Consider the following 25,522-nt stretch of genomic DNA (forward strand, 5'->3'; position numbering starts at 1 on the left):
ATGATTCGTGTCTGAGAAAGTTACCCCTTTACACATATACATGTCTTACTTAAATTATTCGTTTTTGGAGTCACTGATTACGAATCTGAAATCTGATTAAAAAAATTCGAAATTGCAGATCTAATACAGCGGACGAAAATTTCAAATTCGATTGAATCCGAAGAAAAAAACTCTGTCCTGGACTGTTTTTGAACCATATTCGATAAAATTAGAAATTTTCGTTAACCATATTGGACCGCCATCTTGAATTTTAAAATCTGATTTCAGATTCGTAATGAGCGACCCAAAAAACCATAGAATACTACGTTGTTATAAAAGTTGACTGATCAGAATAATGGGTGACTCGAAGGGTTAATTTGAATCGGTACTTGGTAGAGCAGCACGTGCTGAGAAAGAAAGACGAAAATTAACTGGCTTCTGTAATCGATCGAACCGATATAACGCGGGGCTTCCATACTTGTTCCAATCATATTGATCAGTCGTTCTCAATCTGAACTAAAACACCACGCGAAACAAAGTTATTTTCGTAAACGGAGATATAAATGCGAACTTTTGCGAACCCTGAACCAGAGACAAGACCATTTGAAAATATGAAATTGAACTTACCGGCTCCCTTGATACGAGGACTTGACGAGTTTTACAGCGAAAAGAAATTGAATGGCGCAGACGAGTAGACAGCAAAGGTTGAGGGAAAGTGCCAGAGCGCAGAGAGCAAGGGTGACTTCGTATACTACGACGGATTCGTCGTGGCCGATGAGACTGCTCGGTGATTCCGTGAGTGGTGATATCTTGAGTAAAAATATGAGCGAAAGAAGGGCGAGTAAAAGTGACACGAGACACAGTAGCCCAAGCGACGTGAGCATCTCCTTGACCCCGGCAGCCTGATGATGCCTGTTGTGCTGTGAGAAGGACGAAGTGATGGAGGCGTTGAGGGGAACGATGCTCGGTCCGGAATTGGCGAGAGGCGGCAGAGCACCGGATGTCGATGAAGGCGCGGGGGCGGGCGAAGGGGTGGCGTGACTGGGTATGCGGGAAAGCCTCGTGATGTCGAGGCCACCGTTGACCTTGGGCCTGGGTTCGCCGTCGGGCCTGTCTACCGAGGACGATATCTGGTGTCCCGTACCACCGACGGGGTGATGATGAATCTGGTGGTGCAGGGAGTTAGACGCGTTGGCGCCAACTACGGGACTCGCGCTGTCCACGGAGTGCTTCGAGGTCGACAAGGTGGACAGGTTCAGTCCGTGGGAGTGGTTAAGCCTCTGGGACAAGTTGTTTACGCTTAGCTGTGAGTGATTCAGTGGATGATGATGGCTCGAGGACGGCGTCGTCGTCACCGCACCCGGATTACCAGTTGACCGGATGTTGTGCAGGGACGACGAATTACCGCCGATCGAGTCGTAAGCGTCGACGCTTCCGCCCCGCGTCCCGATCGTACCTCCGACCCGATGCTGATGATGCGTATGGTGGAGGTGCTGCTGGTCCTGGTGAAGGTGCTGATGCTGGTGCTGATGCTGGTGGATGGCTGACCCGTTCGCCGCGAGGGCCTGAAGACCGCCCGGTGAATAGTGGTCATTGCTGCTCGTTTGGTGCCTGGAGGCCGTTGCCGGCTGCCCGGTCAGTATGTGCTTCAGCATTACTGGCCAACTCTGACCTTGGGCTAATTACGGAGCTGGTCCCTTTCGTTTTTAGCCGTGCTCCTCCGGTTTTCTTCACATTTCGGCTTGGATGCAGTGCAGTGACGATGATCAGAAGAGAAGAATTTTCCACCAGTTTACTTAGCGATTAAAGCTTTGCCAGTCTCTCCTCGTCTTCCTCCTCTTCCTCCTCCCCCTCCCCCCCCTCCTCCACCGCCCACCACCCGCACCGAACGCCAAATCGTGCCTATTATTTCAGGGTATCTTTGGACCCGAGAGGAGCGACGAAGACTCTTTTACGAGTTGTCTACGTGCCGGGGCTAAGAGAGTTGCTGCACATCAGCTCCATCATTTCAATATCAAATATGAGTAAAGCGCATCCATGGGATCTGGATCGCGCGGAAGGATGCGCAACGCGAATCGCGTTTATCATAACACCCGAGGAGAGAGGGGGGGACGGTTAATTCCGTCTCTAATTAACGCTACCTTACGTTACGTTATTTGTCGAGTTATTGCTCGCCGGTGGTAATTCTGCGGATCGTTACTTTCATCTTTGCCGTAGACCTCTGCAACGACCGGTTGTTTTCGGTGCCGACGTGGTGCGTGGAAGAACGCTGAGCGGCAATAAAGGGACAGGCCGCCACAGACCTTGCGTGCTCAACCACTTTCGGCTAATTCGCTGCTCTTCTTCTTCTTCTTCTTCTTCTTCTTCTTCTTCGTCTTCTTCTTCTTCGTCTTCTTCTTCTTCTTAGTCTTCTTTTTATTCCTCTCTTCTTCTTCCGCGGCCGGCGTCTTCCTCTGGCTCACTGTCACTTTTCACCACGCTCCAAGATCCCGGCTCGCTTTTACCCCTGCTTCTCTGCCCCGCAGCCTCTTCCTCGTCGCCTGCACAAGGTCGTTCGAGCCCCCTTCTCTCCTTCGCCTTCCTCCTCTTCCTCCTCTTCCTCCTCCACCACCGCCGCCGCCACCGCTTCCTCCTCCTCCTCTTCCTGTTCCTCTTCCTCGCCCTTCCCGTAGCGATCCTCCAGGGTACGCGATCCTCGCGTACGTAGTCCTGTCTAGCCTCGCCCTGGGCCAGTCAGTTGCCAGCATACCAGCTCGTTTCGTTAACCCCTGGAACACATGCAAGGAAAAAACGGTCGTCAAAAAAGTTGGTATACATAGGCAGGTATATACTGCATTTTCTTCACTTCTCTTCTCAATTGCATCTTTTCCCAGTCAAAGCTCAAGTGGAACATTATAATGAAGAATCTCAACAGTCCCGATGTCCTAACCATTTAAACCTTCAACCTTTCGGAATTCCAAACCATATATGGAGTTTCGACTTAACGGACGGATGAGATTCGACGTGATGGTCAATTCGAACGTTGATTATTCGATATTTTGACCAAAACCGTATCACTAATTAACTGGATACGCTGACCTTCAGGGCTTTATATCCATGTATTTCAGCATTGAGAATCATTTGCCCAAAGAATACTGTGACCTATAGATACTATAAGGTCATATAGAGGCAAAATAATCCGAGTTACTGTTGCAGCAGTTTTCAGTTCATGATGAATAACGAACCTATGCTCACAGTCTGAAGTAACTGTATTTCAAATTTCAGCAGTTGATTGACGCTCTCGTACGCGAGTATAAATACGGATATCAATTTTCTTCATTACCTACGTAATCAAAAGTCATTCGTAAGGGCAAGGAATCGGTTTTACGTTCTACAACACCAAAGTTCTTCCCTGTAAATATTTCTCTATATGCCCAAAGGTAACCATTTACTGTGATAAAGTCGTCTTATTACCTATGTATATATTCTCAAGACTTAATAAAAAGAGCTTTCCCATACTAGGCAACTTAATGCCGTATCTCTGGATCCCATCATTGTGGGCAGAGCTCCAGGATATATTCTTATCATCGTAAACCAACATATACGTGTGTATATTACGCGTATATCAGAATTTAGTAATAATCCGTCGCATCTGTGAGAAATCGGTGTGAGTATATAGGCTTTGCAATGTACAGTTCAACCCTCCGTGTGAACATTTGCTTTTTTACACCTTTGGTCTGTACAATTTTTCAAATATTCTAAACTTTGAAGAAACCGGTAAAAAATTCAGGTTTTTTTATCAAAGTTAACTACGTTATCCAAAAGTTTGAAAACTCAAAAGTTTTCATGAATTATCCACAAAAATTGATATCCAGAAAATGACCACACGGAGGGTTAAAAAGTTATTTCGTTCTGATTTCAAGAAACGTCAAAGCCAAAGTTAAATTTGAGGACGATATACCGGGAAAATCTCTTGAAAATTGAAAATCAACTGCGCATGCGTGAGTTTTATCGGCTGTTCGTGCAGGCTGGCCATCCCGAGTTTTCAACCGTCAAACTGTTTCTGGCGGCGATGTAGTTGATACGAATTTTCGAGGTTAGAATCTGAAATAATTGAGGCAGTGACTCGGAAAGGTTTGGGAAGCATTTGATTCTTCAAAGATCGGTCGGAATTTAACGCTTATGCTCTTTGAAAATTCGAACGTACACACTTTGCGTACGTTGGCCCGCCTGCATCGCAGAGAAAAATATCGCTGCGGGAAGATTTCGCCGACCAATGAGATTGAATTATTTGGCGCATGCGCGTTTGATTTTCAAGTCTCAAGAGATCGTCCCGGTATAGAATGCACGTATATTGACGAGTTATGCCGAATACTTAAAATTAAAAATCTTATTCCAGATAATTGTTGCAGTGAATATTGGTAAAAATGAAATATTGACTGTCCCATGTCAAATCGGACGACAAGGCCTGCGGAGAAAAATTTCCACCCAAGGTTTAACGAGCTCACAAGGTTCCACATGAAAATCTCTACCGAAAACAATATTGCAGGAAATTTTCCACAAATAGAGCCGCGGGTGAAGGTTCCTGAAAAACCGAGCGCAAATACCTGGCGGTCACGACAGCCCAAATCGATCATAATTACGATACATAAGCGAGCGCAAGGTGAAGTTGTGAAGAAATAGGCTCGTGCAATACGTGGGATTATACGAGTCTCTGTTGTCAATACGCCGAGGAGGAGGCTTGACTCATAGAAACTGGTTCCGATCGCATTCCGGACGTCCAGAGGCTGCCGCCGGCGGAGCTACGGATACCACGACGCCCTTCTGCGCAAAGGTACGGACAGCAGCAGCAGCAGCAGCCTCTCATAATATCGCGGGTATCGCCCTGTGGCGTGAACGTAACGTCTCCAGGGTTCATCGAGTTATTATAGACTTGGCGAGTTTGCGAGGGTGAAAAAATGACGGGGAAGATTGAGTTGCCTGCCAGCAGACAGCGTGCGCGTGGACGAAGAATCTGCTGAGAGAGTATTTTCGGGATTTAATTCGTGTCAATCCTAATCGGGTTTTATACCCGTTGAACGTATGCACGTGTCTCTCGATTTGACATACATTCTTGAGTACCTGCACCGAAAAATGTCGAAATTAACGTATATTTTTTATTCAAACAGTCCGCGTGTAGTACTTAAACAGTATCTTGTATAGTGAAACACAACTGGATAAAAATTTCGTATTTCTTTTTTTTTTAATTAAAATTCAAACTGCGTACTCAAACATCGCTCAATACGAATGTTGAAATCGGCTTCTTCGTTGAAACTTCGGATGGAAAGAGGAATGAAAAAAGATGACGGTATATTCTCACCGCAGTTAATTAACAAGATGAATATCAAAGTCTCTTCCACCAAACGTTGCACCATGCACTGGTCGAGACCAGAACAAAAATATTATGTAATCTTTGAACATAACGCGTATCTAATGGCATAAGGTCGTAACCGCCAAAAATGGGATTTTAATGACAAAAGGGCGTAGAATTTTTTTTTTTACACTATTTGGTACGTAAATGATCAAAACGTATAATTCAATCGAAATCAAGCGTTTGCAAATATAAAGGCAAAAGGTCATATGGCAGATACGACCTTTTTCCATTAATAAGTACATGAATAGAAAAAGATCAAAATAGTAGGTCTTGCAACCATTTTTTTTGTTTCTGCAATCGGTCTAGAAACCATTGAAACGCCTAGATAAATCGATAACTGCAAAAAATTCAGACATCTTACAAAAAACAATTTCGAGCATAAGAACAGAAGGTCGTAAGCGCCATTTTGTTTTTTTTTTTCTCTTCTGCAAACTCCCCAAAGACTAGCGGAACGCATAAACAATTGAAACTAACAAAGCTATACAGTAAAGATGTCGATTTTCTGAACTTTGATCATCCAAATCGTCAATTATCGGAATGATACGGAAAACAATAATAATTTTTGGCGGTACGACCTTAGGCAATTATCACAGTAGACCATTTTTTTCAATTTTTACTAGAACCAAAAGGTCGTGCCTACTTTTGCTTTTAGTTAATAAATTCATACTCAAATCCAAAACAGTAAAAAAAAAAGTTTTTTGGCTGATACGATCTTATAGAATCAATCGACATAGGTTTTTACGGTTCAGTCAGTAGTAGACGGTCGTACCTACCAGTGCATACAACTTTTTGATCTTGATTAAACTGTTATTCAATTTCAACGTTTCTGATCATATTTTCATATTTTAAGTCCAGATACGATGGAATAAAAAATGTACGGCCTTTCGTCTTTATCAAAAGACAAGATGAACCACTCAACAAAATAGTCAGCGATTTTATGAAAAAAGCTGAGAACCGTTTCTGTTGCTTTAAGGTACTTTCATCTTTCATAAAACTATGGCAATGACATAAAATAACTTTGGATCGATTATGCATACATAACAACGTTACATCCATTGCTCTGTACTACAGCGCATGATTCTTTAATTCTTTCTAGGATTCTCAGTATTCTGACTGAGCGTTTTCCTTTCGACAAGTGGCCAGAATCTTCGACTAGCTAACTAATACCTAATCGATACAAAGCTTCACTATATCGGTTCCACGAATGCTTGATCAAGCGACAATTCACCTCATCAAATAATACTGGACACTGACTGTCTCTGGATATCAAAAACAGAACTACACTAAGTCGTTTGGAACAGCCGAAAATCATTAGAGTATAATGGCACATATAGATTCTAGTAAACCGTTAATGGGACAACAGAAGATCGGAGAGATGAGTTCCAAATCCTCGACAAAATGACCAGCGAAACGTTAGAAGATTGCATAAAACCATTTAAAACCATTACAGAAGAAATCGTTGAAATCGTTTAAACATCATCCATGTGAAATCACTTGCGTGGACACCTGCAGCAACGAAATGGGAGTGAATTGCCGGCAGGCAGTGTTACGTTAGTCAGTCGGATTGATTTCAGAACAAGTAAATAGAAACGAATACTGGATCGAGTGCAGCCTCGACCCTTCGCGTCGTTCCGCGGACTGTAATGGGCACCCTGAACTCCATTGCAGCAGGTAAGTAAGCACACCGCGCAGCAGCGTGGAATTTCATACCATACCATACCAAACCATACCATTCCTTTCCCATTCTCGTTGTATAATAATAACCCGACTGCAGAGCGAAGGGAGAGAGAAGAAGGGGCGCAGTGCAAACCCAAGTTTGCCTCTTGAATCTTTCCTCTTGCCTCCTCCTGCAACAGCAGTACTTCAACGAAGGTTCACCGCGACAGTCGGGACAACAAGAACGACTAGCTCAAGCTTAATTGGATCTAGCCGAGTGCCAACGGAGTTCCCATGCGCCCAGCCACTCTCGTCTCTCCTTTTTCCCTTCTCTCCGCTCCTCTTTATCTCACTCTCCCTCTCTCTCTCTCTCTCTCTCTCTTGGCACGGAAAGGGTTGGATAGGAATTAGTTAATAAGCCAGTCTCCGAATGGCTTCTTGGCCGCGCTACTGAGAAGTCTTATGTCGCGTATGTCTGTAGCATGAATCCGTTCATCCGATTTTCGAGCCTTGCATGGCGTGCGGTGTACGCGATTGTTGCACAATTTTTACGGTAACGGGGAACATAACAGAAAGACCTGCGGAGCTAGGTCAGGTCAGACTGACGACTTTCGTTTGGACATGCAACCCGGTCGATGGAATTGTCTACTTTATTTGTATCTATGTGTGTAGACCGGATGCAGACTACAGGTCTCCAAGCATCGAAGCACCTGCTGTCCACCTGGTCACGGGCTCTTGAACTTGTAGAGGTAAATTCTCTTCGCTCCTTCTGTCTAAAGGGGGTTCCTACACTGAGAAAAATTTAGTAAAACAGGTATCATTAAAAAAAGTGTTCGAATATTGTTGGAATTGCGAAAAACGAGGTACGCGTAAACATTTTGCGCTATCGTCGATTCTTTTTTGGTAAATGCAGAGCAAAATCAGTTTGTGAGGTTTACTCTACTTTTTTAGTAAACAAGGCTTTAACGTCAACTTATCGTTGCACAAGCATTAAATTTTCGCAACAGTTGCAAGAAAATATAGTAACAGTGATCGTAATGAGAAAGAATAGTAACGGTTACTAGACTTTCCGGTACAGCTAGAAAACTAATTTTCATTTCGTACCTAGAACTATATTTTTCGATCGTGGTAAACAATGAAAATAGTTAAGGACTGAGCGGTAACCGGAACTAAAAATTTCTCTCCGTGTAAATCTCGAAAATAATTTTTCATCGATTTTTGGTTTTCCACATATTATTGTAGTCGGGTCCATTATCTTTATTTTGATTAGTCGTCGAAGCCGAACTTCCCAAAGCTAAAGAAGTTGTGAGGAGAAATTTCGAGCCCACTTTCAAGCGTATTTAGTGCCTTGACTTCAAATGTCAAGTGCAAAAAGTGTACTTCTGACATACGTTTCGAAGAGAGTGCTGTGCAAGGTTTTGGTTTTAAACTGAACGTTGTATGCGATGATTGTGAGCGGAATTTGATAGCTTCTAACCCTTTGGTGGTATCCCGTTACGAAGTGAATTCCCGAAGTGTACTTGCCATGAAATTGTTAGGAGTAGGCTATCTAAGTCAGTGTTTTTCAACCTAATTCGTAGGTCCTAGGTCTTACACTGTAATAAAAATACATTTTCAGTGAGAAGGCGGTGTTTGTTTATTTTTTAACAATTTGTCGAATCGTGGTTATATTTGAAACGTAAGTAATTGAATCGTTTTCTAATTGGAGCCTATCTCTGTTCTCAGTTTTTATACTGACCATTGAAAATTAAGTACGTCGTTCTTGAAACTAACTAAATTTAAAGCTCGTTTTCTTGAAACCAAATTTTTGATAACGGTAACTATGATTCCATCAAAACCGTTCATCCGATCACCTTGAAATTTATGTACGACTTTCATATGATTATGGACTAATGTCCTATAAAACTGATTTAGTATCCGTCTATCCATTCGATATATACAGCTGAAGACACTGCTGAAGATTCAAAAATATGACTTCCCAATACAAAAAATTCATAAGTCTACTAAATTTCACTTAGCCTTTAAAGTCATCTTTCGTTTTTGTTTTTCAAACACTCCGTATGGCTGAAATCATGGTTACTGTTTTCAACGGTGCTTTTTGCACACCGTGACTTCAGTGGCCGTAACAGCCATAATTTTCGATTTACGAAATAATTTATATTTTTTCAAATGAAAACTAAAATTGCATACTTCTAAACTCGATTTGCTCAATTTTTTTCTGCCCTTACTTCCGAACCCGTAGAATTTTGGAAATCGTGAACGTTATACAACGCTCTTATAACGATGAAGCACTTCTAGACCTTCGATACTTTATAGTCGAAACTAGTATACAATATTATGACGCTGAAACTAGCAGGTAAAATCCAGCAGGTAACATTCAGCAGGTAATACGTCTGGAAGGCTTTCCTGGAATAAGCAAATGATAAACTCTCAAGGAACGTGTTCGAAAGAATTCCCTGAACAACCCTGCCAAGTTTCATCCTTTGGTCACTCCCTGGAACCTTTCCGCCTTTATTACCTCCCATTTTCACCGTCATTACAATATTCTAACTCATAGAAAAGTTTAGAACACATAATAAAAACAATACACGTTGTGCATAATCTCGAGTGAATGCGAATGACTTCAAGTGACGTCAACTAACACTCTCTTGAAAATACTTCACGCTAACTATAAACACACCTGAATTCAAGTGTTGTTGACCCCTCGGTGAAATGCAGCTTAAATGTCGTTACACTTTCTACGTTCAAGCCCGGTACTCAACTGTGCAATTTACCATTAATAAGATTCGTTGGTTAAAGCAATCGAGCAATCGGAATAAAAGACTTTGAAATATATTATACAGTGGTACCGAACTTAAATCTGGTACTTGAATCCAAGTTTCAAAGAAAATGTTTATCCCTTTCCGGTACTCAACTATGCAATTTACCAACAATAAGATTCGTTGGTTCAAGCAATCGAACAAGACTCTGAAATATATTACATAGTTGTACTAAACTTAAATCTGGTACTTGCATCCAAGTTTCAGAGAAAATGTTTTTCCCTTTCCCATATTCTCTACTACAATTATATCTTCTACTATTCGCCGAATGAAATATCCTATACTTTCCAAACACAGATTCAAACTTCTCCTCGAACACCATGTCTCTTTTATCCAGTTTCGTCAAGTCTCCGCAATGGAATACAACCCCATTGTGTACTTCAAGGTGGTGAACGCAAGGGTCCCTCCCCAGCTGTCACTACATGGCCGAAGGTTGGTGAGTATAACGTCGCTCTACGTGGGCAAGAACTCAAGGAACGCAAGGTCGTTAGATAACAGTTGCGAGATACAGTTGGCCCGCATGCCTGACGTGCAACCAGTTCATCCGAAGGTTCGTTTCTTTCCATGAACGCCGGCGGTAGGTAAGATCTGCCTCCGAGCACCGCATGGTGCAGCCATTATACGACTCGGAGCACCACTGTAAAATCTGAGAATTACGTTCCCGGGTATCCGCGAGTAAAAAAGAAATCACCCAATTACTTCCGGCTCGAGTATTGCAGTCGCAGGTAATAACGATGAAACACCAAGTATCCCGAATAGTAATAAAAATGTAAATATGTTGATCCGGTAGGAGAACTATTTTTTTCTAACGAATGTGATAAGACATCAGTTTTACGTTTGTTTAAAACAATACTACGTAAAGTTGAAGCTCCGACAATGATTAAATGATTGGGAAAAATGTTATTTCTCCTGTCTGATAATTAAGCGAAGGACATATCGGGGCTGGTATCAGTCGAGTCGTCTTAGAAAAGTGAGAGAAGTTAGTTTCGGAACTAAAAAAATTACTCAAACGTTACCGATTGGAATTAATTATTGCGCAGTAATTACACGAAAAGTGCTGCAACAGTGTTATTTATCTCGTCAGAAATACCATATTTTCAATTATATCGCCGTATAGAGGTTTTTCTTATTTTTTTTCCACATTATAAAAATTGATATCACTGTACAAGATATTTAGTAAATCCATTACAAGTGAACAATAACTCTGAACTTTATGAACTTATTGTTCTTCCGGGACAAACATTTCAACGATGTGATTACGGTTGATTTTCCGTAATCAAACCGAAGCTGATTTTTTCGCTAAAAAAAAAAAACAATTAAAACCCGACAATCAAAATCTTGTCTAGTAAATATTGCGTGAGAAAAAAATTGTGCAATCAAATATTCTATGCCCGAAACTGAATTACGATCGAAAAACTGAATTAAGATACCATTTCTTTAAAAAATTGAAAAAAAGTGACTAATAGTGAGAAAAGTGTCCGACTACTAGCTCAGAAATTTTCACGAAACATTGGGGAAAAAAATCACTATGTTTTTGTTTCTGCAATGACTTTGAAGAAACCAATATTTCGAAGTATGATAGTATGTTTTGTTTTATTGCCATTTTCTAAGTTTCAAACAATCCTAAAATTACGAAGCAACGGTTTTCCCTCAGCATGAATCGTTACGATAACGTTACTAACTTGAACAAAATACATTTTCATATTATCTGCCGAGGTTCTCCAGAGATTATCCAACCGCAAAAAATTCCTTACTACCGTAATTATGAAATTACACTCGCGTCCGTCTCTTCAAGCTAGTTCGAGTGATACTCCAAGCTTTGGGTGTAAGGTAGGTACGAACGTACAGGTGTACCTCATCGGCTCATGCCGCGACTATCCCGTGGCTTCGTCCGAAGGAGTATATATCTATAAGCTGTGAGTATCGGAGGACTTGAGTCGCCCGGGGTTGTTGGGGGCCCCCGGGGCCCGGGGCAAGGTGCAATGTGCGCGGCAAGACGCTTTGGGCCCATCTGAATTCATCCCGTTGACCAGCAGGTGCCTTCCTTAACGTCGGCCTACCTGCATCAGCCCGACTGCGTCAGACTACTCCGTCTTGTTTTACAGCGGCAGCCGCACGAGCAGCAAAGAAGAGAAAGAGAAAAAGAGAAAGAGGAACCACCACCGAAGCTGACAACGAGATGTGAATTCTGTAACGAACAGAGGGAAAGGAATTCTCCAACCAGCAAAATAGATTCGTTGGAATCCATTCACGTCAATCCGGTATCCCTTATTTTTTCCAAATGCGATGACTTTGATTCAACAATTTGGACTTGGTTAGCTTGTCAAAATCTAGCCAACAAAAAATTTACACGGATTGAATACCATACTTTGTTGATTTAACTGGGTCTTGTTCGGCGTAACTGGTTGGTAATCAGTTCCACTAATTTGTTTACGAGGTAAAAGAAACACCACATGCTTTGAAACAAGTAAGAATATATTCATCGTAAGCATCAGCATGCTAGTACCATAAACTGCCACTAGGCGGTGAACTTTCTCGTTACGGAAATGGCGTCAGAGATAGTTATAACACCGGGTGATCAGTTGTGAGGTCAGATACGGTTGACGTAAGTTAGATTTGTCGTTAGTCCTAATAAACGAAAAAAGTATAGAACCAAGTTTCGGTGCATCGAAATTGATGTTGACGGTATATAAACAAAAACTGAACAAGTTTTCGCGGCTTGCTCGTTAAACATCGGGTGAATGCGGAAAAGTTTTTGAGTCAACAGAATTATGAATGACATGATTCGTAGAATACGTTTAGTGCGCTTAAATAACTCTAATGTTCAGTAAGTACAAAAAATTCTGGTAACGACAAATTTCATTATCTGTTTCAACCAATGAACTCTTGACTCGACAAAACACATGTATTAAAACAAGTTCAATTTTATTTTGATACAAACATTTTAAATTTTTGAAACAAAACGATTACAGTGCGTTCAAACGAATTTTTAGTCATTCCAATGACGCATTTTCTAGATACAAAATTCACTTTCTGTCAAAGAACTCACTCACGCCGCGTTATCTTGAATAAATTGATCAATTCAAGGGCTTGATTCAGTTCTATAGTAATTTGTCACACGTGTTTCTTCCAACAAAAGTATTTCGTTGAATTAAGTAAGTATTGTGTTCGTCGCATTTGACTATAGCATTTACTCGATTCAAACGAATATCACTTGAGTTAAATAATCCTTTCGCTGCGTGAAACAATTTTTATCGAGATTGTTATTGTAGAGTCTGAAGAAAATAAAAATTAAAGATTCCCTTTTACTCTTAATGTATTTTTCATTGAATCGATCCAAAATGTGATATAGAAGAAAAAAACGACCTCATTATTCACACCTCCGGAAGAAACTACATTCTTTCAAACATCATGGGCGTAACTGTTAATGGATTGAAATAGATTTTTTCACTATTTTATTTGGTACGCGAAAAGGTCCAATTCTTTGAGAGCAAAGTTAGGTGCTTAAGATTATTTCTCTCATCATGCCCAAGTGCTCGTATAACATAAAAGTATTTAATTAATTGTATAGCCTGCAGATCAACGATCGTAACTCAGATGACCATCGACATACGTTTTTATCACATATACGCCAATGCGGTATAAAAATAAGTAGAAAAATTTTTGCGGTTCCCAACGGTGAGAATTCAATCGGGTTCCCGCGGTTAATCGCTTGGTCAATCAAGACTCATACACGTATAATATACGCGCGATATAAATTGTATGAATATTAAATGGATTTGTCATATGTATATAATATAATAACGAACCAGAGAAAAACACTGTAATCATTTTTATCCACAGCGATGATGGCAATAGCAAAAAAAAAAAAAAAGAAAAAAAAAGGAAATGATGTAGGTAAATTATCGACAATGATATCGATGATGATGATGATGATGATGATGATGATGATGATAATAACTGCCACCGGCCATGCACATAGGTACGTATATAGAGTTGACTGCGACTACAAGACTTGTAACTGTAGCAACTCGATGTCGTCTTGTGTTTCCGTCCAAGTACCCGTATACATAACGTAGAAAAAGAAAATACGCGGGGCAGCTTAGCCGTTGCAGAAGAAGAAGAAGAAGAAGAAGAAGAAGAAGAAGAAGAAGAAGAAGAAGAAGAAGAAGAAGAAGAAGAAGAAGAAGAAGAAGAAGAAGAAGAAGAAGAAGAAGAAGAAGAAGAAGAAGACGAAGGAGGGGAGGGTGCGAAGTGGCGGACGGATGGTGTAAGCCAATAATCGGGGGAGGCAAAAGTCGAAGACAAGGGCAAGGCTGCGCATTCCTGCGTCTCGAATGACTTGGGAATTGAGGATGGGATATATGTGATCCAACGAAGAGTTTCGCACGGTGACTTCGTATAAGGACGTCTGACAGACGAGTATTCGCAGTCTATCGTTGCGAAACAGAAAGTAGCTATCAAAAGCTGTGAATGAAATATTGATAAAAAGTGACATGTGGTTGAGACAAGATTATAATTCATAAGCTTTTGGGGTCGTTGATTACGAATCTGAAATCAGATTTTGAAAATTCAGTATGCCGAATCCAATCAGCTACCCCGAAAACTCTTGAATACAGTTTTTCTTATCTTATTCAATGAAATTTGAAATTTTTCTACGGCATATTCCAGCCAACATTTTGAAACTTTTTAAATTTGATTTCAGATCTGTAATCAGCGACGCCGAAAAACCGTGGAATACTATCTTGTTATAAAAGTTGACTCGGTACAATGAAGTGTGACTATCCGTATTTCGTTGCAAAGTAAATTCTCTACGAATCGTTTTATAAATGAAGTTTTTTCATTGGTTCCTCGGTAGTTGATTATAACAAAATTGTTATAGGACTTGTGCAGAATCTTTAAAAATTATAATTAACGAAATTTTTCTTTATTACAAAACATTAACGTCATTAAAAATTGATTTCAATTAATTTTTAGATAATCGATTAAATCACAGAATAAAATTAAACCCGGACCCGTCAGGTAACTCGATAAACCAATTGAAAAAGTAACGCGGTATCTTTCTTTACGGTTTAGTAACAAGTAAACAGGTATAATTCAATTCTTTTTTCCATATCACGGAGAGACTTTTTCACCAATAAATCAACTCGATGAAATTCATTTATACTCTTACACCCCGAAACTAACACGTTTTATTTCTCCGTCTTTTCCAAGGCGAGCGTAAGTTTCAAGTTTGCAAACCTCGAAGCCAACGAGGAGAGCACATGGTTCACGAAAAGATATTATTTGCTGCTTCTCATCCTGCAAACCGAGGAGCTGCGCAATAAAACGAAGATCGCCAGACGTGTGGAGTTTCGCTTTGTGCGCTATTTTCAGACTGCTTAATGTAGTAACTACAGTAACTACGTACAAAGAAGGAATTTCCAAGTGAATCGCGAGGAGTTTTCGGGTTATAATATCGAGGTTAATATCGCGTGAGTTCTTTCGTTTGCCTTCCGCTAGTTTTTAACCGTTGAAGAGAGAAACAAAAAAAAAAAAAACAACAAATTAACCTAGCAGCTCCTGATAACAGATAAAAAAGCGATTATAGTAATGACCGGATTAAGCTGAGTGATTGCTTTAAACACAATAACTGTTGAGAAAAGGCGATTGTATAAATGAACGAATTAATCCAAAGGAAGAACGCCTTTAATATATATATATATGTATACTCAATTAGCATAATCGCGCTTCTACGGATATTCGAATTTCGTATAACGCTATCAGGGCATTGAAATAAGATTTCAATTTAGATTTCACGAGAATGTTTTCCACGTACGCAGGTTTACCAGAAAATCATTGTATAATTCATCCTTATAATATACTTATACATTAGGGTGTTTGAGAAAAAAATAATTTACAATTTTCCACCAAGGCATCCCCTAAAAAGTTTGTTTAGGTTAAAAGAAAGATTCAGTGAAAAGATGAGCGTTCCACGTTATACGGAACATCTCATTTTATTTTTCACTTTTTTCACATTTTCGTAAATTTGAGAACAAACACGTTGCAGCACTTGAATAATTACTATTTCTTTCCTGACATATATGTATATTCAACCCATAGATCACGATATCATCGATAACCGAGAATTTTATTCCCCTGAGTTAAAAGTTCATGTATTAAATTATAACTATTTTATGAGATTGAATTGACAGTTTAAAAAAATTCGTCAGATACGCTTCTCAAACATCAACTGGATATTTAACATTACAAGCGTATGTCATGTTTGTGATGTAAATTGACATTATGATTGATGTAAGCAATGGAAAAATATATTTATCCGGAATTGTTCATCAATTCGGAAAAATGTAAAAAAGTCAAAAATCAACCGAGCGCAATCTCTCACATAACGTAAAACGCTCATCTTTCAACAGAATCTTTCTTTCAACCTAGACAAACTTTGCAGTGTCTGCCATGATCGAAAATCGCAAATTTTCTTCCCCCTGAAACACCCTGATATATGTCATATACATACAAAGTTTTTCGACATATTTTTTTCATCCTTCAAAGTGACATTCGACCAGTTTCTCGCATGAAAACCGAAGAAACTGTAATGAGCGATATTTTCCCGCCAAAAGTTGAAGTTTACATATGATTTATTTTTCTTCCTTTCAATTCGCGAAAACATCATTCAAATTAACAGTTTTTATGATTTTACGATTCGGGCGCGAACAGTGCCAATGACTGTAATCATATTTCACCGGTGTGGATTTTAGCACTTCACACCATACGGACGACGACGACGACGGTCTGGCAACGCTGCGCTTTTCACCTTTTAACAACATCTCCGTCTCGTGACGGATGTTGCACAGTACATATTCTTGGTGTGTACTGTTCATAGTGTTTGCACTATTGTACGTATCTATCGTAGAACCGGGTCAGGCTGTAAAACAGCTGTTTCAGCTACCGCCTCTCGCCATTTGTATTTGCACGTGCTGGCAATAAGAAGAGTCGCTGTTATTATGATACTTATGAAACAAGTATATGAAGTGAATATTTCCTCGGTGGATAAATTGATTTCAACTAAAGAAAGAGCCCTCTGTTCGAATAGTAATTAAAACCGATAACATATAATTACGATATTGACGTGATACTAAATATTTATAGATTTTTACACTTTTTTTTTTTTTTTTATCAGAGTACAATTGCTTGGTATGAAATGGAGTTGGGGAGGGTAAAATTTTTTTAGAAGAATGACGCGTCGCTTGAGTTCGGGATGAAAAGGAGAGAAAAAGAGAGAGTGTTTCAATGCCCATTTCTATTGTAGGTACACATAATCCCAAATTCGTACGTTGGAATGCTACGCCTATTGCTCTCGTGTGGAGTGTACACCCATCTACCCACATTGTATCTATACCAGCTACTATTTTACTACGACAGAGAACCGCGAGTCCGGTCGTAGAATATAATTCGACGTGTATATAATACGTTATGCGTATGTAGACGATCAGAGTCGCCCGTGGGTATAAGATTCTTTTTTTAAACTGGTCTTTCAGCTGCCTAGTTCTATATACACAACACGCACGTGTGTACACACATAACTATATATCATGTATATACCTATATAACTACATACATATATGTATATATAATATATATATATATATATACACACACGCGTTACGTCGTAAACGAGATGCGGGGAAACCGTCGGCTTCGTCACAGTTATACGCGCGCGTATATAATTATTTTTTCTCTCTTTCGTCGGCTGATTTTATTTAACACCGCGTGAAACGATATTTCGGTAATCGTTTTGATAACTCATAACGTGAAACGTGACAAATCAGAATCGTCTGCTTTTGCGAGAAATTCGAAACGCAAATAAACGGATATCGGTTAACCGTCGTTGACCAAGAAACAAAACGGGGGTGGTAAATAAATCATATAAATTTTCTAATGATTATTATAATAAAAATTATAACTCCATATAAAGCTTTCTTTTTTCACGAAATTAGTCGAGAAAACAGTCTGAAAACTGTGATATTTCTCGATTTATCCCCTATTCAAATAATCATTCATCATCATCCCCTCGACACTGTCATCGTCGTGAAAGGAATTCCCCGCATTCACGTGGTATAAAATTTGTTATAACGTTAACGTAACTAACAATAAGCATCGGGAGAAAATCATTGCATATTTTTCAACTTCAAAATGACTGAGGAAGAATCCAAAGTTTCGAGAACCCAAGTTTTGGTTCCCCCACTTGTTCCGAGTTCTGATTATAAATCAGACATCGATGACAAGAGCATACAGCGTTGAGTCAACTATCTCGTGTTTTATGATAGATTACCAAGTTTAATCCACTCCTCGACACCTTGATACAGGTACGTTCTAGCATAATTTCGGTCAATCTTAACGTTCGGTGCAATAATGTTTCGTGAAAACCGAATCGTTGCACCAACAACCGTCGCGAGCTTCGGCCTGGTCGGAATTCGTTGTTTGACATACAGAAGCGGGATGCCGTAGCGGGTCAAGGACACAGCCAGCGAGCCTCGCAGCCGCCGCGCTGACTCCTTTCGCGCACAGCTTCTCAGTTCTGAGCGAGGCTTTTCGCGTGGCCGCAAAGGGATGTTTCGGGCCGCAGGGTCGTCTCCGATTATAGAAACGTGGAATTTAACGAGCGTGCATGCGGCACGGGACACGTGAACGAGGAACGAATCAATCTCCGTCTCGGGTCACGACTCGGGTCTTCTCGCTGGCCGGTCCGCCGCTCTCGAGACTTGAGGAACGCGTCCGCCGTGAGAGCATAACTGGTACTGCAGGCAAACGGACGTGAAACAGAAGAGAATCGTCGGCGCGCCTTGGCGCTCGATCTGTGGCTAGGAGCTAGCCACGAGCGTAAATATGCGTATGCAAATTAGGCGTACACAACATCTCGCGTGTGTCGACCTGCGACGACTATCGAGGATAATTGCGGGGAGTTATTTTCGTTCCCTTTAGCGTGTGCGTGTGTGTGCGTGGAGCGATTGTGTGAGTGAAAATTGGGGAAGTGAGAGAACGAACTGCAGGCATTCGTTGACTAACCTCGTGCTACATTCCGTTGGTTTCCAGAGGTTCCGATCTCGAGTGGGCGGCAGAGACAGTGGTGGTGGTCAGTTTCGAGCTCCGGCGGGTATTGTTTTGCCCGTGGGTTAATATATTATCCCTCGCAACACCGACGCGATGCCGCGTCAACACGGAAGAATCCTCCAGTTCGGCGTGTCACAACCGTCGACGTATATTCCCTTGGTCACAACCTCACCCTCGCACATTCTTAAAGTGCAATTCGACGCGCGTGTGTTAAACTCGGAGATGAGATGCGACCCAACGGAACTCGGATATTCCCCCGATAGTAGTCAACACCGACGCTGGTTAACCGCGTCTTTTCTCCCTGCCCTGTCAGCTCGCTCCTCGCCGCTAAACGGTCCTGATTCCGGAACCTTAACGCGACGCTGTCCGTCGCATCGGTCGGTGGATTATCGTCGGGATTTAAACACGATTCTAAAACCGATTTCGAGCCACGGGGACACCGAGTCAGGTACGCAGACGCAACGAAGATCAACTACGACTGCCCGACTGGCGGCAACTGCGGTAACGCGGCACTCGCGAGGAACGACTGGAGGCGCTGCGGCACCGCCCGACCTCTCATTGGTCCTTTTTCGATCCTCCAACGGTCGCCGCGCGATCAGCGATCTTCAACGGTTTCGCCCCTGGCGCACCGCTACCGTCGTTACTCGATCGGTATTTCCATTGACTTGATTCACCGATCTCTGTAGATCGGTGACTTGATTGTACGTCAAGACGAGAAGGGAAGGGCAGCCGTCGGTCGGCTGTGTTTTGTTGCTCGTAATTTATCGCCGCCTGTATTCACAGCCAAGGATAGACCTCTGTAGGGAAATATAACACACGTTATCACAGTTTCATTCAGGCTTCCATCGATTCTATCTTTATTCTGTAGAAATCCTTCGCTTCGTTCAGGCGTCAATTATCGATGACATTTCAGAGTAGCGTTAGATCACTGTTGATTTGAAGTGCGACACAAAAATATTGACAAACTTCACGCCGAAGCGAAACGATTAATGTGACCATTCTTCGATCTTGGTTGAAATTAATGAAAATAATTTAGAATGAAGTAATGAATTTTTCAATGATTCGTAGTACGGTTTGTCCATTCTGGTTAGTCGTACCCTTCGCCAGGGTTTTGAGTAATTGGCAATTCTTAATATCATTCTGTTGAGATTATTGCATTAGACACTGGAACACTAGTAATCAATAGCAAATCAAATGTTTTTAGATGCTAATTTAGTTTTTATATATCAATCAAAATCAATGACTTTACTTTTTGTACGTCAAAGAAAAACAAGACACAGTCATTTCTGATCTTATATCATTTATCACAATGCAGTGACCGATGCTATGATGAGATGAGATAGACTGTGCTGCTACAGTATTCACATTACCGCAATGATCGCAAGAGTAGTAATTTTCCGATGGATTTGCAGTCATCGATCAAAAAGTCATTCGAAAAAGAATACCACAGTCATTTTGAACATGGGAACATGCTTCAGCTCTGGCGTGTTCCTTTACGAACGTACATATTACAGTATGTAGAAAGAATCAGCCTTGCATAATCGACGAGCATAAAATACCGGTTGTAACGAATCCGATAAAAATTAAGCTTTTGTGACTTGTGGTTAGAAATGCAGCTGTCATATTACAAACTTTGAAAAAAAATGTCTTCTAGAATTTTCAATGGGACTGCAAAAATTCTGTTTATGTTATCAATTATCGAATGTTCTCAAATCCAGCTTCCAAATTCTCAGCTGCGTTCGAGCTTCACTGCGAAAAAGTTTCATCCCGTTAATTCCATTGAGAATCTAGATTATGTAAGAGCGTAACGGTCAAGTAAAACTAAATCCTGTAACGGAAATCCCGTAGAATCTAATTCCAGAGACTAAATGTTTTTGCTAAATTTTTATACGAGACTTGGAAAGTGCTATTCGTATCAAACCCATGCTAATAATGCACAATAAATATCAAAATGAGGTGAAAATAAACAGCAGTTTGAACTAAAAAAAAAAACGGAATAACCATCTTGAATAATTCTGTATCAATAACGCACACACGGTTGAGGAAACAAATATTCGTTAGCTTTGGTATTTCACAAGGATATAATTGGCAGTTTTATATCAATAAAATAAAACAAATTTATCAATTCAAAATTTCAACAATTTCGGATTGAAAACATTCGTCCGGAGAAAATCAGTTATTGGCAATGTTTCAATTCGAAATCTATAAAATGTTGACTTGATCAATTCGTTCAGTCTGCACTTTCATTGATAATGAAAGGCTATCCCTCTTTATTGCAGAGTTGAGGAGGGAAAATTGGAATAGATAGTTGAGATTAAATAATTTATCGATCCTATTATTACTATCAATATTATATGATCACTGTTATCATCATTATTATTATTATTAATCAACCACATTTTTATTTCATATATAATAGCTTTTACAGAATGTCTCACTTGAGTGAGCCAGACTAATAAACACCTATACGATAAATGTGTACGCATATTCATTCGGTAGTAATATGTCAATCATGGGAGGTAAAATGATCATATTTTTCGTCTTTTTGGTTTTTTTTCCGTTTGATAATGATAATTTACAACTTTCACCTTTTCAACTTAAAAACTAGCTGATAATTAGGTTTCACTTGAATGCATCCACTTTTCATACAATGCGGAATAATTTGTAAATGGCTTTTTCAATGCGAACACGTGTTGTCTATTTTCAGGCCTATTACATAGGTCCTTTATATCTTCATCCAACAATGACTTTGCTACAAATCTATGAATTTGTAATTGAGAAAACACAATGCCTAATGCCTTTCGTATGCTACAATTAGACAAATCGAACAGCTCATATTATTATAATAATGTAATAATATATAATATAATATTTCTAAATCATTGTAAATAATTTTGCACTGAAAAAATATATTGTTACAATTATATAGCTTTTATAGCACATCAAATAATACACGAACGAGAAAATAAGACGACAAGAATCGATCCAAACCTAATGTCGTCGTCGCGCGGAACTTGTTCCAAATGGCCACATATTTGGTAAACCACATCGAACGGGCACCGATCCGACATTAAAATAATAAAAATGCACATCAAATGAGTCATTAGAGCGTGTATTATCCTGCTAAGAGTCAGGACTGAGGGTTCATAATTTTTCTTGTCGAAATTGCCGGGTGTCTGCCTGCGATCAAACAGGTGTAAAGAAGGTAAACTAGGTATCATAATGGAAATGTTCAGGTTACAGATTGGTGGTTAGCTCATAGACAGTTGTCCGTTTGCCAGTAGTCTCTCAACAGCTGCGTTTATGTCTCCAAATGTTGCGATTAGCGCTGAAATCAAATAATTAATATTCAAACTACATTCAAAAGCGCTGCAATGATACCCGAATTATCTACTCTTTTTTTCAATCTTCCATGTTACACATGGTCAAATCTGATTTGAAACTATAAGTACGTATTCTGTCGAGTTAATTACCTTGAAGGTTGGCGTCCCTGTTTACAAAACCCATTGCAGTAAGTTGCTCGAGCTGTGCTCTATATCGTTCTTCAGGAGGGGGAAGCTGCTGACCTCCAGCAACTCCATCCGCACCTTGATTTAGCGCCATTGATGATACCTGTTTGAATTATACCACAGTTGGTTGTTAGGGCTTAATTGACTACATCTATAATGTATCCATACGCCATTGGGAACGAGTCGATTTCATTTCCATACTGTGTAACCTAACTGAATAAAATCAATGCTTTTGCAAGGCGAAGAAAACACTTGATATGTTTGTATAAGTGCGTATGCATGGTTGATTTGCAAGATTATACATAACGGACCGTATAGATTTTGTATACTGAGTAAAGAAAATGTGTTCACAATTACCATACGAGCCATGAATTGGGAAAATGCTGCGCCCTGTTGATCAGCGTCTGTTTGCGGACCTGTAGTCGGGGTTTGTACTGTGGCACCAGACGTAGGAGTGGTGGGTACCGGTGGAACACTTAGACCCATGCTATGACGATAATAAACAATACATTGCACGTCTTTAAATGGAAATTTGGAAAAATATTGATAACTCAGGGTTGTCATAAGTTATAGTTCTGAGAATTCAATCTTTTGACAATTTCAAACTTAGCAACATGTTAGGCTTACAGCAACCCTGTATGGACAAGACACTCACTTGTCTACAAGTTCAGGGGCGACAGTACGAAGTTGTTCCATGCCCTGTTGTATTTGTCGAATAGCAGCGAGGGCTTCTGGATTACCAACAACACTCTGAATGTGGGGGTTTTGCATCTGTCGCAAAAAGGCTGGCATCATAGCTCGCATCTGCTCCTGCATTTGAGGATTCCTTCGAAACAGTGGATTCGCCGATATCATTCTGGAGGCCATGGCGGGATCTGCACTCATTGCCTCGAGCATGGCACGAGTGTATGGTGCATTCAACATGTTTTGCATCAACTGCGGATTCTCCATCATCTGTGCGGTCAAACTCTGCATTCCAGGTGAACTCAAAATGCCTTCTCTCATGGGATTTGGATTGGTCCCCTGCCCTGGCCCCTGTCCCTGTTCTTGACCCACTGGTGCCGTTTGACCCTGACTCCAAGGGTTTGGCAAGGGGTCACGATTCTCCTGCCCCTGCTGAGGATTTGCTGCATCAATGGGTTGACTGGATTCGACTAGAGCCGCAAATGGATTGCGTTCATTGGCTGCGGCAGCGAGCATGGGCTCCTGAATGTCTCTATACATTCGTCGTAATGCGCTGTAACCACCAGGGATACTTTCCAGGTTGGAGAGTGCTCGATCGTGAGAGCGCATCAGCTCTTGTAGCATTGACGGATTTCGCGCCAATTCCATGGTTTGTCTGAGAAATATGATATGAGTACAAAACTGGTAGATGGCAAAATATCTTGGAAAAATGAAAGAAAACTAAGATCTTGTTTAAGTGATTAGCTGCAAAGTCACAACATGATTCATATACATCTTCACTGATTTTCGATACCGAAAAGTGTCAAAATACCAGTTGATTAGAAAAGATTACATTCGGAAATTATTGGTATCACATAAACTCATTGACTTTAAAGTATGGAACAAAATACATGTAATACAAGAAAACTTATTGTGCATCACAATTGAACCAGAGTGGGATCGAAAAGGAGCTGAAAGCATCATTTACCTCTTGCCAATGATGGCAATTTATAAAACCATGTAAGCAACTTACCTTAAAAGTTCTGGGTTATTGAGCATGTGGCTTATCTCCGGGTTGCGCTGCATTAATTCCTGCATTTGAGGATTAGATGTGACCAAGTTTCGCATGTTTTCAGGATCGTTCATCAAGCTTTGCACCAACGGATTGTCAAGCACCTGCCGCATCATATCAGGACTAGACAACAATTCACGCTGCATGCGTTGCTGCAATTCCATAAAATTGCCCGAGCCCAATCCAAGGCTTTCAAGGCCAGGAAGTCCCCCCAGACCTCCTAGGCCAAAGGGACTGGCGTTAACGTCGGCTGGAAAGCAGAAACACCATCACTAAAAAAAATTACACTGGCACAAGCTTATGGTACGTGAGAGGACTATGAGAACAAAAAAAATAGAAACAGAGAAAGGGACGAAAAGGAAGATGAATTAGAAATTATAGTGGAAGAAATGAGAAGATCTCAAATTAGAAAACTGGTGCTGGTGTTTCATCAGCTGTTCAGGAAACATATTTGAATATTTGGTGAATATTTGCATTATGGCAATCTCTTTTAGATAAGAAAGCTTAATTTAGCTGAAAATAGGTCAAAAGATGATTTAAACTGGATTGTTTTGCATGTTGATTGGCACACAACGCCAACTCCGTGGGTGTGGAAAGGAAATTCTGCGATAACAGCTGACAGCTACACGTCTGTGGTTGATAACTCATGGCACAAGATTACTAGCAGTTTATGGGGACACATGCACCGTGGGTGACAAGTCTGTCAACCAGGAATGAATGATGAGGATAAATTAGGTATATGGACCTTAATGGATTCCACACCCTGAGTTGATCTCTACTCATGATTGACAGCGACGCACGCGAGTTGCTTACCGGGGGGCCGGGGTGGCGGAGCTTCCGTCTGGGTGGCGGGTGCCCGGGGAGCCTTGATGACCAAGTGGACGGTCAAACCATCCTTGACGTTGTGTGTGGCAAGTGTCTCGTGGTCCTTCATGATTTTCCCGGCAAATATAAGGCAGATCTGATCGGGCTGGGCATTGAATTTCTTGGAAACCGCATCTTTGAACTGCATATCACCATCGTTCGGGAATATATATTATGAATTAGCGAAGCAAAATCATCGTGCGAGTAAACTAGTCGGACAACGGTCGCGAGGTTCGCAAGCTACGCTGCACGTGACCAACACTTACGTCTTTGATTGATGCATTTTCTTCTATTTCCACGCTCTGTTTCTCCTTTGGCGTTTTAATATTAATTGTAATTTTCTTCTGACTCTCCTGGCTTTCTGCCATCTTTGAGTGGTAGATGACTCGTTACTTTGGGATGCTTTCGATTTTCGCACGTAGGGAAAAGGACCGGGTTGGAACTCTGCCGCAGCCTTCGA

General features: G+C 40.7%; 2 protein-coding genes across 2 annotated transcripts in view; both read right to left on the bottom strand.

Annotated features, from left to right (window-relative positions):
• LOC124293653 overlaps positions 1-19,466 on the bottom strand; it is a 48,988-nt gene extending 29,522 nt beyond the window's left edge. Inside the window, exons 1-2 of the mRNA XM_046735384.1 lie at positions 18,910-19,466; positions 607-2,747 (exon numbers count right to left, since the gene is read on the bottom strand). Coding sequence (XP_046591340.1) covers positions 607-1,634 — 1,028 coding nt within the window. The 5' untranslated portion in view covers positions 1,635-2,747; positions 18,910-19,466. The remainder of the gene's footprint in view (positions 1-606; positions 2,748-18,909) is intronic.
• A 1,855-nt stretch (positions 19,467-21,321) lies between these two features.
• On the bottom strand, positions 21,322-25,496 carry LOC107227587 (ubiquilin-1). Its single transcript, XM_015668782.2, has 7 exons — positions 25,329-25,496; positions 25,012-25,204; positions 24,160-24,448; positions 23,119-23,802; positions 22,821-22,950; positions 22,428-22,566; positions 21,322-22,282 (listed from the first exon to the last, which is right to left on the bottom strand). The coding sequence occupies exons 1-7, from the start codon at positions 25,428-25,430 to the stop codon at positions 22,206-22,208; spliced, it is 1,614 nt and encodes a 537-aa protein (XP_015524268.2). The 5' UTR covers positions 25,431-25,496; the 3' UTR covers positions 21,322-22,205.
• Positions 25,497-25,522: the final 26 nt, after the last annotated feature.

The sequence above is a fragment of the Neodiprion lecontei genome, chromosome 3, assembly GCF_021901455.1.
Source record: "Neodiprion lecontei isolate iyNeoLeco1 chromosome 3, iyNeoLeco1.1, whole genome shotgun sequence".
Taxonomy (NCBI): Eukaryota; Metazoa; Arthropoda; class Insecta; order Hymenoptera; family Diprionidae; genus Neodiprion; species Neodiprion lecontei.